Here is a 14,627-nt window from a genome sequence, read left to right as displayed (position 1 = left end):
TTGTGAATATCAAGTTTAAGCAGATGCTCATATAGATCGTGCGGCTGCAAGCATGTTAGGCACGTAATGCACTAGGTCACGTTCAGAGTTTTTTCTGTACGATGTTTAGTCTGTTGTGTGACCGGGACTACTTCGTATGTGGCAGGTCCAGTGCAAAGTAGGAATGGCAAGACTGGGTATTTGCAGAAGCGAGCGCAGCAATAGTAGTACAACGCACGGGAGAATGCTGCATCATGCATGTTAATTGCATGCTTTCTTCATGCAGTAGAAAATCCGTGCAGTTGCAAAGAACTTAGTAAGTTAAGGACAAGTTCTAAGTGTTTTCATTCCGATTTACTTTCAAGTCTAGATTTGCCTCCGAAAACATCAAACTCTAAAATTCTACTCAGTGTGAAAGATTCCAGGCAATGACATAATACTCGTGAAATAACCACAAACAACAACGCCCCTGCAGTTCTAGAAAAATACTGCTAGGGGGCTATACCTGGAGCGCGTTTTTGACGAACACCCCCCTGGCGTCCAGTTGGCAGGTCCCGTCGTTGGGCAGGATGTAGTCTCCCAGCCGGGCGTCTCCCACGTACTGCACGGGCGTGTCTGTCACGTACACCAGCATGCGCAGCGAGTTGTGGCGCCAGCCTACCTTTTTCTGTTGAGTCAGACAACAGGGCAAGTCACCTCAAAAGTTTTGAGGAAGTAATAACCATCAAAATACATTGCACTAGAACAGTTCAATCTAATAGCTATGCAGCATATATTGATCAGGTAAAACAACCATAAATGTTATCGATACTTAGTACTTACAAATTGCAATGCTGTCTGAATTATTTTTACAGTGTGTGTGTGTGTGTGTGTGTGTGTGTGTGTGTGTGTGTGTGTGTCTGTATCTGTCTAAGTTTCTGCACTGTGGTTTTGTATGTTCTGAGAGTGGTTGACGCCAAGGTGTGAAGTTGGCTATCTCTGATTGCATTGTTCTTGCTTTTATGAGCAATCTAATGCTAGACTCTGTTCCAGCAAAGGAAAAGATGTATCTCCTTGATCTCCTCACCGTGCATGCTGCCGATTGCAACATGGCGTCAAACCCTTCCTCGGGTCTAGCGACCCCTTCCGATACGGTGAGGCGGCGCAGGAAGAACTCCAGCAGGTTGAACTGGTTGGTGAGGGGCAGGGCGGCGTGGAAGCCGAACGGCTGGCGGCACTTCGCTCCGGTACAGGGGCGGGAACTCTGGTAGCTGCGGGGAGCACAAAACAAGGTTCTAACATCGAAATATTGTCACAATAACAAGGACCACACTTTTTATGTGTTGTACAGTACGGAGAGAGTACTAGATCTTTGTACGATCTGACATCTTTGTACGATTGGTTCAAGTGATTTTGATAGTGCATTCCTCATTTTTTCGAATTTTTTAATCGGCAGTGCTGTTTTCATCTGAACACGACACAAAGCAGTATTATGGAAAGGAAAAGATTTCTACCGGAACAGTTGGAAAATAAGCCAATCAGCTTTTTAAAAAGCGCGTGTTTCTAGCTTTCTTCTCACTACTTCGCAATTTAGAATGTCAAACAAAAATTTGGAAAGCGAAGCTTGTTGTGGCCGTGAGTGACGTGGGAATTTACAATCACGCAATAAGTCATCTCATAGTTCTAAACCTTGGTCAAAATTCAAGACTTTGGCCTAGACACGACTTAACATGCGCACTTGGAACTGTGAAATGACTTATTGCCATAGTACCGAACAGTCTATGTTTGGCGCCATGTATATTATTGCTGGCAAGGGTGGGAATCCGTCCGGATTTTGCTACTCCTAAAGCGAGCAGATTTTGCCTAATAGAAGTAGAACTACACAGCGCAGTTTGCTACCACGTGTTGTTGGAAATACCTCTCCAACGGTAAGTGTGTAATGTGTTTGTCATCAGGACGACGGAGAGGGTTGGGATCCCACACGGGGCTGAGGGCCGACACGGACGGACGGTACCTGGACAGTACCGTAGACAGACGCACGGAGGCGCTGCTGCCTCGTGCAGCTCTACAGTATGGGAGATACAAAACTTTCAGGGCTTTTCCATAACATGCAATCGAAGTTTCGGGCGCCACACTCGTACCCTTATACCCATGGGCACTTCGAAAAACAAGTTCAAAGTTTAAACCTCCCAGGAACCTACATGGATAAATCAATTTATTTTCTAAACGTTTCATCTACATTCCTAAACGGTTTAAATGAAATAGCCCTTAAAACAAAACATGTGCCATCGACTGTTACTGCTATTGAAGCCAGGGGAGGGGCAAGCTGTCTAACTCATAAGCAACATCCACATGTACGGCAGCATTTCTTGGTACGCTAACGCTGAAAGCAGGAGACGCAATTGCAAGAAGCCACCGAGAAACGAAGATGACTAAATAGCTGTAGGAAGGAGAGAAACTTGAACTTAGTATTGGTAGTTTGCTTGATAATCAGCTTATCCAAGTCCAAATGCTTCATTTATTGTTCTTTCTTTCTTTCGCATGAAAGTATCTACCAAATGCTTGTCTGTGTCACAATGATCTTGATGTAAAAGGACTACGATATAAAATCCACCATGACGATACAACGCTGTGGCTGTATCCGATAGTATCCTGTGCTGTTTTGCGATTCAAATAAAGCAACGATAACAAATACAGATCCATTGGTCCGTCTAACATACGATCTTCGCTCACCCCATGTCATGCAGTTGTCGAATGGTTCCGACGCCGATGCGCACGTCAGGAGCAGCCTTAGACATGGTCGTTCCTAGGATTGAGATAAAAAAAACAATAAACAATATTACAAATAATCGGGTATGAATACAGAAAAGTATAAAATGGCGATGCCACCTAGAGCTCTGTCTCATTCGTAGCAAGACAGGTTCACGACACCAAATCACTCTTTTGATGATCGCAAATGTGTTGTACAAAATTCAACTACCTTGTAACATAGTAGTACGAGTACATACAGTAGCTACCAAACCCTCGCTGAATATCATGTAGGAAAAATGGTAGGACCACGCCTTACGTGATACTATGAAATCACCCAAGGAACAAGTCTATTGCCAGATGTACAAACCCAGAACACCAGTACAGACCCACCCACCCACTCATCTAGAACAGTGATACATACGGAGGTAGTACACCAGGTTCTGTATGTTGGCCAGATCCTTCTTCATAGTAGCAGACAGGTCCAACAGCAGGAACAAGTCCAGCGGCCGCTGCTCCTGCTTGTGCACACCCATGTGGAAGGTGGTGGTCGCACCTTTTATGGAATAAAACGGAAGTGTGATGAAATGTTCACAACTCTTTCTCAAAAGTCTGACACTACACCTTTCTCAATCAACATCATCATCGACAACGGGTTTCTTTAATTTAGTCAACACATCAAATACATTTGAGGCATCTTATATGCTATTTCTCTATTTTGGCAAATGCAAATGCCTTTTGACACATCTACTATGCAATTTCCCTACGTCAATTTTACCTTACTTAGGTCAACTTTACCTTCTTTTATGGATAGTCTGATCTTGTGTTGGTCTACGGGTACGATGTGAGGCTTGCCGGCAGGCAGAGCGTCAACCTGAAGGGATTAAATGGACTTAACAATGAGGAACAAATGTATGCATTGTACAAAGAAGATCCCTTTTCATGCATGTATATACATGTATATCCAAAGTAGTAACTATGAGCAGAAGTGAGGAAATATTCTCACCTCCATTTTGGGGTCAGACTCCTTGTTTACGGTTTCCTTTGTGGGCATTAAGGGCTTCTCCGGAGCCTTGGTTTCTGAGACCTCCGGCTTCTTTGTGGAGGCGACGAGTTTCTTGATCGTGGTTGGAACCTTGGGTGGTTGTGTCATGGCGGTGTCGGCCATGTTTGTGTCGGGTACGAGACTCTTTCTGGTGGGAAACGAGGTAATGCGACAAAAAGTTAAAAACAAAAAAAACAAATCATGATTATTAGGTGTTGAACAATTCCACCTTTTACTACATTCTTCATTGGAATTTTCATAATATACTTGACTGCACGTTTGTAAAATGATCATCTACAGGCATTCTTGTCAAATGATCAATCCATAGGTTACCGCTAATTAAATAACCGCTATCCGCTAAGTTAATACATCGAATCAAAATATACATAACTTTAACTTCTCCTATAAGAATGCATCTTGCTTTCTCACGCACGATGATGTCCACACCACACATGCACACACATACTAGTACCTCCATATTCAATCGTACGTACGCAAAATTTGATATTGAGTTTTAAAATAACTGCAGACTTTCGTGACTAACTTACGCTTTGGTTGCTTCAGCCTGTTTGGGGTTCTGTTTCGGCAGACGGTAACAGTCGTCGCTACCGTCCGTGCAGTATTCAGTAAACTTCACCTTTGGGTTAGAAACAAAGCCCGAAGTCAATATGACAAGTTAGGTTGATAAGGTCTGCAAACCTGGTCAGGTATCGATGATAGAAATTAACTAATCCAACATGCACGTAGCTTTCGTATTTGCAATCTTTATGCGTTACTCAATCACTACATGTACATGTATATACTGTTACAAATGGAGGTTCAAAAGATAATGGATTCTGACAAGAATCATATTTTGAATGAAGAACAACATTTCTCCTTGCAAAACATTTCAAAACGTCTTTGCTACGTATACCCGACAAAATGTCAAAGACAGTATACCTTCTGACGAATATTTTCCTCCTTCTTCCTGAGGAAGGGCGCGTTGTACTTCTCGCTGCTCTCCCAGGTCAGCTCGTACTCCAGGGAAAACTCCGCCGGGAGGTGGAACCCGCTCGCGTCATCCTGAAACGAACCAGATATCACAGTTTTACCTTCAAAACATTGGTGGAAGTTTTCTGTAGTATTTATCAGTATAATTTGATGATAACAATTAATCCCAAGAATGGGTTCTTAACCATATTGATTGTGCCGCAAGCACGTACACACTCGGATACACAGAAACACTCTTTCACTCACACAAACAGCTTACACATATACCACATACAACACACACACACAGACACACATGCACACACACACACACACACACAGAGACACACGCGCGCACACACACACACACACACACACACACACACACACACACACACACAGACACACACACACACACACACACAGTATCATCTTGTCCGTGTGGAATTGCTAACCTTGAGATAGACGCCATGTTTTTTACAGGCCCTGCGGTTGTTGTACAGGGTGGTGTCACTCTTCAGGTCGTGCTGGTGGCCGAAGAACTCCAGTCGGCTCTCCGACGCCCCGCCCCTCAAGTTAGCGTCGGCCGAGATCGTGTAGGTGATGGCTGCCGTAAAATAGACCATCAAAGTTCATATCCTTCTTCATAATTAACATTATCATTTTTTATGCACGTGTGTGTGTGTGTGTGTGTGTGTGTGTGTGTGTGTGCGTGCGTGGGTCTGTGTGTGTGTCTGTGTGTTATTTGTGTCCTTAAGTATTTGAATGCGGTCGAGTTGCAGAAATTTTGGTTGTAGATCTGGTCACCGCAAATTGACACGTCCTGAGAGATCGTGATATAAATTCCCTCTCTACGTTTGAACCATAAGCAGACTTACGTATGTTTGTCGGTGCCCTCTTCTCGTTGAACGTGAAGCAGGCCGTGGCGTAGAAGCAGGGGGACAGTTTCCCCTTCATGCGGCACTCCCGCACGTCAATCTTGTCTGGGTACAGTTCCAGCTGGGCAGAAACCTCGATCACGGGCTTTCCTCTGGAAAACACGTATTGCAAGTGTCTTAGCGACTATTTTAGATACTTATCTTAGACTACATTTACATACGTAAATATAAAAAGCTTGAAAGCTTGAAAGAAATATTTTCTTCAGAAAAGTGGGGTCATGCAAATTATATTTATTTTTATCGTGTATCTATCTTACTTCATGATGACAGCTTTGCTGCTCTCGGGGGCCCCAATGGCAATATCTGTAATAACAACAGACAATATTCTTGGATAAAAGGGCACATTTAATTCAATACTTTGTATCAATTTAACACTTACTCAACCATCCACGGAACTTCTTGCTGTGTATATAAAACGCCTGAGTGTGATCATTCCTACAAGATAAAATTCACCAAATTTAAAGATCCAATATGGCGGACACATCACGCGAGTGACACTCTTACGTCATCGTCACGTGAGTGCAAATGCCAAGCTGTTGCCTTACCTTTGGTACCGTCCCCGTCCATGTCTGCCCCTCCCGCTATGGAGGCGCCAAACAGCTTCAACCCTCTCAGCGCAAAGTCATCCAGCGAGGAAATTCTCTGAGAACAACAGAGAACAACTGTAGCATCTACGACAAGTAACATTTATTATGTCAGTCGCATAATAAACAGTTGGCATATGCAAAAGTGTTACAACAGAGAGCAATACCTGTGCATAAGTGGAGTTAAGACCGTCCTTGGTTCCGTGGTAGATGTATACAGCTCCTTTCTTGTCGTCTTCAAACGGAGCGCCGATGGCGATGTCTGGGATAAAATATCATCATCCATTGGTAATGCAGCAAAGTTTCAGAGCCCAAAATATATTTCTGCATAATAATCCTGCATAGCTTTTTTAATTCATGCATTTCCTTGTTATTCAAACTGAATGATAAGAAACGGGGAAAAGCCTCGTAAAATGCAACATTTCACCTTGAAATCCATCTTCGTTGATGTCTCCAATAGCTTCTATGGCGACCCCGAACCGTGAGGTTGCAGTGCTGGACCCTGACAGGCATTCCTCCGGGCGACGTTCTAGCCCCTGTAGAGAGTCGGAGAGAGAAGGTATTTGTTGGATGTGACCAGAGACAAATCTAACCACTTCATCAGGTGTGACAGGTATGTTGGCCACCATTTTCCGCATCCGGCCCTCAGGCCCTGTTCTCATTTGTCGGTTGCTGTATACATAAGAGGCTTGTTCATTGGTCCTCTATGACAGCTGCTGCATTCCTAGCTTTCATTTGTTGTTTACCATCATGTCGTTCCTCTTTGCCGCGTAACGAACTGGTATAACGTAAGAGCAATTTGCTTCTGTAAAGATGATGAATCTGGGAACTACTCCAGAGTTGGAACTCGTCGCACCGCTGTCCTCACTTGATAACTTCAGATAGGCTACAACTACCGGTCGGTGTGATACTATAGTATAGACAGCGTTTTTATTGCAATATGAAGGCAGATCCTAACAGCCATGTTGGTGTTCCTGATTTGCATTTCAATGGATCGTATGTCAGTTGTATACACCTAATAGAGGTTATTTCAGGGCGGGGGTCAGAAGATCTTTTCATGGCGAAAATGCTTGAACTATACATTTCACCACATACAATGCACGTAGCTGTGCCCGGCACCATTCTGCTGTCACGCAAAACACTCAACCTCCGCCGCGAAGTTGGTGCACGTGCGTTACGTCAAAGGGCTAAGTAATAATGATACAAATATAGATACCTCTCCGGTGTTGAAGTACACGCAGACTTGTCCCCGCTCGTCGTCCCCTCCGTGCAGAGGTGCTCCCACCAGGAGCTCAGACAGACCGTCGCCGTTCAGGTCTACCACAGCAACGGACGTCCCGAAGTTCGCACCGGGCTGAACAGAAACACAAAAACGTTGCAGTTAGTATAAAGGGGCTATGACAAATGTTGGACTAACATTTACTGAAGTTGTCACAAAGAATATACGGTCATGAATGCTGCATTCAAAGCAAATATTCCTGAATCAAAAGTTACCACCATCAAAGAAGACCTTGATAAAATATCCATACCTCATCACCGGTTAGTTCGATGAGAACCTTTCCTTTGTTGTCATGGATGAGAACCTAGGAGAACAAATATGTTTCAGACATTAGATTATATAATATCTTTCATGGTCTACATTTCCTAAATATGAAACACACAATATGTTTTTCTGAAGCGTACGAGAAGGCACTGTTTCAGAATGATTACACTTTTGAGCTTGTTAGTCTTTCACGGCGTTGCTTGCATGCATCTTTATAATCTTACATCTTTGGAATTGATTGTAAGAAAAGTACCTTTCCGGTGCCATCGTAGGTTGGGGCACTCGCGACAGTCTCTGTATCATCCTTGTTGAAGAAATGTCCCTTTCCTACTTGAACAGCTGTAAAAAGAAACACAACACGTCACATCAAGGTAATCACCTTTGTCAGATTTTAACAGTTCGGGTTGGATTTGTCTAATCACAAGTTTATGACTATTTATGACAGCAACAGAACCTGAACTTTGATTTTCTTCAACGGTCTAAGAACTTCAGGTAACGTCTCCAACGACAGTATCCAGCTATGTAACTTACACAGTTGATTCTTCTTTGGACCAATGAACGCAACGAACTATATTCTCAATCCGTGGAAGTTTCAAAATGCGGCAGACGGATGTAAACCACATGCCATGCCCACCAGGCCTGACACTTCCACACGACCTTGTGTTGATATACATCCACAAGTGTTGCAAATCTCGTCACCTTGACTCCCACAGCATCTACCCAGCGGGTCAATGAAAACGTTTGAAAACTACGGCCTGAAACAGCGGGATCTGATCTCATGGTCTTGGAATGTTGGGAACTTTCCCTTCCAAAGCTTGTGATGAAACCTGAGACGTTCTTAATCTTGAACCTGACCTTGGCGTCTCACCCCGGCTGTCAAAACAAACCAGAGGTCAAGGCATAAACTCTGGCCCAGAGGCATTCCGTAATGGATAAATGTGATAATTATCTGTTGTCTCATTTAGTCCAATGTCACAAGATAGGTTGCAGATTTCAGAGAGGGACAAAGGCTTTTTGATGTATTCAATTCTAGGTAGTCTTTCAGTCTAAAACGACGTATTTTTTCAACTGCCAGTTTTTACTATTGAATTATTCTAAAAATAGCATATCAAGACTTTCCACGTGGCTTCATAGGACCATCGACATCGAGGCGGACGCAGATATTTGCCTTTCAGTGAATCTTAGCTCAAACGTTTTCAGACATCTGTTTTCTACTCTAGAGATCTTCTGACTCTATGAAATAAACTCCCAGGTTAAATCAACGGGAGAACGTAAGCAAAACACAAATCTGTCAATAAAACCATTGGAAACGTTTGTGAATTTTGACAGACCAGGTAGTGGCCATGGTCAGGGAGACACAAAATGAGGTTCAACAAACTGGACAACTACGTGGTATTCATTGTTCAGGTTAACGTATGTAAAAGATTAACGAACTACACCACAGTTAGAATCGTTATCTACGTACCTTCCCATTTGTAAAGGATTTAAACAGCGCAGACGTGGATGAATATGGAAAGGTTTCAGTTTTGCATGCATGTGCTAACACAAGCTGCAGAACGTTAAATCTTTGGGCAGAGACTATCAAGAATTGTTCCAATGGAGCGATCGTTCACCGTGGCCTGTGTTGTATTATACACAGACGGCCGGGGGAAGGCCAATGTTTTAAGTTCAAGCTGCAGACTTCCAGGCTGCGCTAGAAGGCACAACTCACACCAGCTTGAGTTACTCCTTGTGACAAACAGGACCACTGGAGTCGCCTGCGTGCCACCCTATATGTTTACCGGGGATCCCATACTCGCTCCCTAATATATACAAAGAGCATGGCACCCAGGCTACCACTGTTGAGGTTCAGCTAGCATTTAATGTTCAGCAATGTACGTGCGTAGTCCAGTTGTCAGTGAACGTGCCTCTGGACCAAGAGGTCGTGAGTTCTTTTCTGTGATGAAAATCAGCGCCGAAACAACACATAAAACACTCTAAATACTTCCCAGGGGTTGAAATCTTCGATTTTTTTTTGTTCGATCTGCAGCATCTTGGATTTCCTGACATGGCCATGGAGTGGAACGGCAGCACGTTTTCTGGACTCACAGACAGGCTAAAAACTTCAACCAGTACGCCAACCTTGAACCGATTCTAACTCAGCATAGCGACGGTAACGGCTCAAGGGTTGTGGTTGCCAACAGAAGAAGACGAACGGCGAAAGATTGGAAAGATCTTAGTAGAAGAGATTTCGGAAATACAATCTGGCATGTACAGACTCAGTGGCTTCACCGCTCCATGATGCAAAATGACTCGCGCTCAAATACACTAGCCGCCATGGCCATTGTCAGAACTGCTAGGAGAGGGTGGGAGGGATCTTACATCTGTGTTGAGTTTAAGACTATGTGAAATACTAGTAGATCAGGACAAGCCACCAAAGATAGACTGGCGACAGGGCGTGTGATACCTGAAATATCAACTACACTGCCAGGGAAAATTCACGACCTACTACAAGAACACGGTTTCCACTCTTATCAAGGACCTATTTACCTCAAGGAAGATCGTTCATCAGATGCCTGGTGTCGGCATTGGCGGTTGGTTACTCTCTAAGCTCACTGACGTCACGTAGGTGCAAAGGTGCGATAAAGCTGTACAGCACGTTAGAACATACACGTATTGTCCGCTATGTTGGGCGGTTAAACCTGGAAGTCGGTGGGCAGCAGCCGTCTTCAATTGAGGTGAAGCATGAAGCCTTTTTGCCAGATACTAGAAGTAGTCAGTAGTGCAACAATTCACTACGTCTTGCTTTTATAGCTAAGCACATCGTGTCACCCTACTCTAATCCATATTGGATTATTTCACCTTCAGATGTTCACGCATGAAGACCCGCCACACACACACACACACATACACATACACACAACTAAGCCCACATTCCAAATGTCTACTACTGGTAGGTCTGACTCGGCCAGGTTCAAATAACCAAGCCTGGAAGCCGTGACGTCACGCAGAGGAAACACCCTAGAACTAGAGAGGCCTGGACTTTGTCTCGGACAAGTTTATCAAGTGTGGATATGAAAGCATGTGGAAAGCATCTCCCACTTCGCTATGGTTCACCAGACTCGGCCCACCTTCTGACCTACTCGGCTCGGGTACAATCCCAGATTTCTATGATATCATCCATCTTTTGCCTGAATCTCCGTCTGAAGCTGTAATATCCTAACTTCCGGGTACGGGAGTATTGTTTTGGGGTGGGTTAGTCTGTTTGCTTGTGTGTATGTTTGTCCGGACAGAGCTAGGTCGACAGCAAGTGGCAAGTAGGGAGAATAAAAGGTCAAAAGGTCAGACACAGGAAATGGGGTGAACTTGAAAGTCACGAAAACCCAAAGTACTTCCCGTAAACACAGTGACATACAGAACCGCCAATTTGGAAATGGAGAGACCTAAGATAAATCCAGATCTTGTTTCCTTCGCCAATAGTTCTGGAATAATCGCTTCTCGCGTTTAATACAGCCTATATTGGCTTGGTGAGGAGGAAGGGCGTAACCCGGAATATGTCCAGAATCTCAGCTAAATCCGACCAGACTGGTGCGATGCCATGTGGGACAAGGCCAACTAACAACGTCTTTTGGAACGACTTCAAGGCGTTTAACTACACACATCACAGCTGGAGCGAGCTTTCTATCATGGTTTTTCTTTTATCAATAAAACTCCTGCTGTCTTCAACAAGGAGCTTATCATAGTTGTAGAATGTGGTAATGTTGCGGTCAACTCGTATGGCAGGAAATCCACGAATCTCTAGGAGAGCATCAGAATTATCAGCTGTCGGAAACGGAAATAAGCCGCCTGACCGCATCTAGTAAAGTATGAAACGATTCGGAATTCGTCGGCGTCTATAACTGAAGAATTCACACACGTCCTACTTGAATAAGCCAGAAACTCTACAGCTGGACAGCTGGTAAAGGAATTCGAATTTTGAGAGTCGGCGTCACTCGTGTCAACCAGGTTGTTGCCATTCTCTCACACACACTGTCTTGGCAAGCGCCTTTACCGACACAAACAGGGACATTAACCTGATCGGCACAACCGCCATAATTCCGCTACGTACGTGTCTTGAATAACTGTAACTTGTAAGATCAGATTCTTGAATACAATCCAAAATGTGCACGAGTAAATCTTTTGGAATTCGCCGTTTATGCTTTTTCTTTCCAATACTTCTGAGTACGAAGATATTCTTGCTGAGTTGCTGCGCTGTGAGTTTGTGTGTCTGTTTGCTTGTACAGGGGACCTTATGTTACATGTCTTAAAATGTTTTAACAACGATTGCATGATTTAACAAGGTGTGTAACTAATCATCATCAAGGTAAACTTCGGCTTCGTACGGCGCAAGGAAATTGTGACTAACGACCAGATGTGAAATGCTCCGTTCACTGGTGGCATCTGGTAAAGAACACCGCTTGGGGCAAGTCGGGAAGGCTAGACAACCCTGTTGTTGTTTTGATTCAGTTTGTTTGTTAGTTCGTCCGTTCGTTCGTCTTTAGTACAAGAATACAACAAAGACAATATTCAAGAATACGAATACGTCAAAGGTAAAATATAGATAGCTGAAATCGTATCTTTGTAAAGAAATTAAGGAAAAACATACTTGCTACTCTTTGACGACGCGACAAATATTGCAATTAAAATGTAAGACTAGGATATATACGTAAGGATGTTAAGGTAAGGAAACCCTGCGTATAAACTTTTTCATAGGGAATCTAATAACCTTTTTGAGACCTTTGACCTAACTTGCTGTCAGTATCCCCGAGGTGTCTAACACGTGGAAATAATGGAAGAACAGGGAAGGGGACAAACAGACACACCGAAAACAAAACCTCCATTCCTAGCTACACGGAGGTTATCAGGTTGGGACGTTGGGATGACCGCCAATCGCTGGGAAGTACATCACTGGCACACATTCAATGTCGCATTATATAGGGTCGGCTTCCAACACGTCTAGCGACATGTCGGGGCCAGACTTAACCTACTTTTACACGCATTATGGATTAGTAATGACGGAAGGAGTGGGGGACAAGGGCAAGATCAAGGCGGTTTGGCGGGTAGCTGTGAGTGCAGACAGCGCCTGTCACCACCACTGTCGCATGTGTCAATCATCCACCACCAGAAGCACGGAATATGCTAAATTGTTTTCTGTGACCAATGGGGCACGGTGCCCATTAAGTAAAGGTGATTGAAACCCAGGGGGTATCGTTATTACAAGGTTGGGGCGAGGAGGTTGAGCTTGACTGACAAAAACAACAGACACTGGGAAAACCGGGAGCGCCGCCCGACGATTTACGTCCCTTGACAATGGGTCACTCCACTCTTGCTTCTGCCACGCGCGTAGGGGGTCCGGGCGGAACGAAAGGTTCCAGAATGGGTACAACAGAGAGAGCCACCCAACGACGAAAGGGCCGCAAATAGACTTAACTCTCGCGAGACAATAGAACACAATACGGTTCCCACAGCATGATGGGAATGACCTTTAGTGACCCTGCACCCAACAGCGACGCAAGAATCTAGCAGAGCCGTACTTCTACCAAGGTGAAGCTAGCCGGCGTTTCAGCCTTCGATTCGTAGCCGGCGTTACAGCCGGCGTTTCGCCGCTAGATGGAACATAGCAACTGATTCGGGTACCGATTCGAAAACCCAAAAATCAGTAATTTAGCCAAAAAATATGGCAGATGAACTTGAAAAAAGCGTTATGATAGCTTATTACATCACAAGTCTACTACAAGTTTCAGATTTTACCTGCCGGATTTAATTAGGCCGTTGACAGCGGGCCTAATTAGGCATAAGAGATATGTGTACTCAGCAGTTATAGCTGCACCAAACTGAACGTGGCCTTTACAGACGGATTACGGTAGTCAACAACCAAGACTATATACACTAAAAGTATCAAATTCAATGGGTCGGATTTGATTAAGGAGGCACAAGGGTATACTTACGTATGATAGATAGGGCAGAATTTCAAATCTTACGCCATCTGAGTGGGCTGCTGGAAAGGGTATAAAGTGTATCTGCCGTCTAACAAAATGTGGCCCGTTAAATTCAAAGATTGATACTTGTAGCCATACACCTACTCTATGTCCTAAAGGTATGAAATTCAACGGGCTGGATTTAATTACCGAGGCACGACGGTACTTAATGAGTATGACAGGGCAGAATTTCAAATCTCCCGCCGCTTTTACATACATACAAAGTTCATTGTCTATACCGAACTAAACGTGGTCCACTAACTCAAAAGTCGGATTACGATAGTCAACAACCAAGACTATAGGCTAAAAGTATCGAATTCAACGGGCCGGATTTAATTAACGTGGCAGGATGGTACTTAATGAGTAAAAGAGGGCAGAATGTTATATCACCCGCCGCGTTTATTGTCTGCTCCGAACTAAACGTGGCCCGCTAACTTTAAACAAGGATTACGATAGTCATCAACTAAGACTTTATACTAAATGTGTAAAATTCAACGGGCCGGATTTAATTAAGGAGGCACGACGGTACTTAATGACCAAGAGAGGGCAGAATTTCAAATCTCCCGCCTCGATTCACTGTCTACACCAAACTATTGCCGGCTAGCCAAACTAAACGTGGCCCGCTAACTTTAAAGTCAGATTACGATAGTCAACAACTCAAACTTTATAATAAATGTGTAAAATTCAACGGGCCGGATTTAATTAAGGAGGCATGACGGTACTTAATAAGTATGAGAGGGCAGAATTTCAAATCTCCCGCCTCGATTCACTGTCTACACCAAACTATTGCCGGCTAGCCAAACTAAACGTGGCCCGCTAACTTTAAAGTCAGATTACGATAGTCAA

At 44.0% G+C, this 14,627-nt stretch overlaps 1 protein-coding gene across 3 annotated transcripts in view; it reads right to left on the bottom strand.

Moving 5' to 3' along the window:
• LOC109481106 overlaps positions 1-14,627 on the bottom strand; it is a 55,155-nt gene that overhangs the window by 5,507 nt on the left and 35,021 nt on the right. For all 3 annotated transcript variants that reach the window (XM_019783582.1, XM_019783585.1, XM_019783584.1), the window contains exons 8-24: positions 8,039-8,124; positions 7,772-7,825; positions 7,459-7,596; positions 6,670-6,778; positions 6,410-6,504; positions 6,204-6,300; positions 5,916-5,961; positions 5,599-5,750; positions 5,176-5,327; positions 4,691-4,813; positions 4,300-4,388; positions 3,713-3,899; positions 3,505-3,580; positions 3,131-3,262; positions 2,692-2,764; positions 1,046-1,229; positions 485-646 (exon numbers count right to left, since the gene is read on the bottom strand). In XM_019783582.1, coding sequence (XP_019639141.1) covers positions 485-646; positions 1,046-1,229; positions 2,692-2,764; positions 3,131-3,262; positions 3,505-3,580; positions 3,713-3,899; positions 4,300-4,388; positions 4,691-4,813; positions 5,176-5,327; positions 5,599-5,750; positions 5,916-5,961; positions 6,204-6,300; positions 6,410-6,504; positions 6,670-6,778; positions 7,459-7,596; positions 7,772-7,825; positions 8,039-8,124 — 1,955 coding nt within the window. The remainder of the gene's footprint in view (positions 1-484; positions 647-1,045; positions 1,230-2,691; positions 2,765-3,130; positions 3,263-3,504; positions 3,581-3,712; positions 3,900-4,299; positions 4,389-4,690; positions 4,814-5,175; positions 5,328-5,598; positions 5,751-5,915; positions 5,962-6,203; positions 6,301-6,409; positions 6,505-6,669; positions 6,779-7,458; positions 7,597-7,771; positions 7,826-8,038; positions 8,125-14,627) is intronic.

Source organism: Branchiostoma belcheri, unplaced genomic scaffold (genome assembly GCF_001625305.1).
Source record: "Branchiostoma belcheri isolate BF01 breed outbred unplaced genomic scaffold, Haploidv18h27 scaffold54, whole genome shotgun sequence".
Classification (NCBI taxonomy): Eukaryota; Metazoa; Chordata; class Leptocardii; order Amphioxiformes; family Branchiostomatidae; genus Branchiostoma; species Branchiostoma belcheri.
Note: the sequence above shows the minus strand (reverse complement) of the source record. Positions and strands in the feature narration are given on the sequence as shown.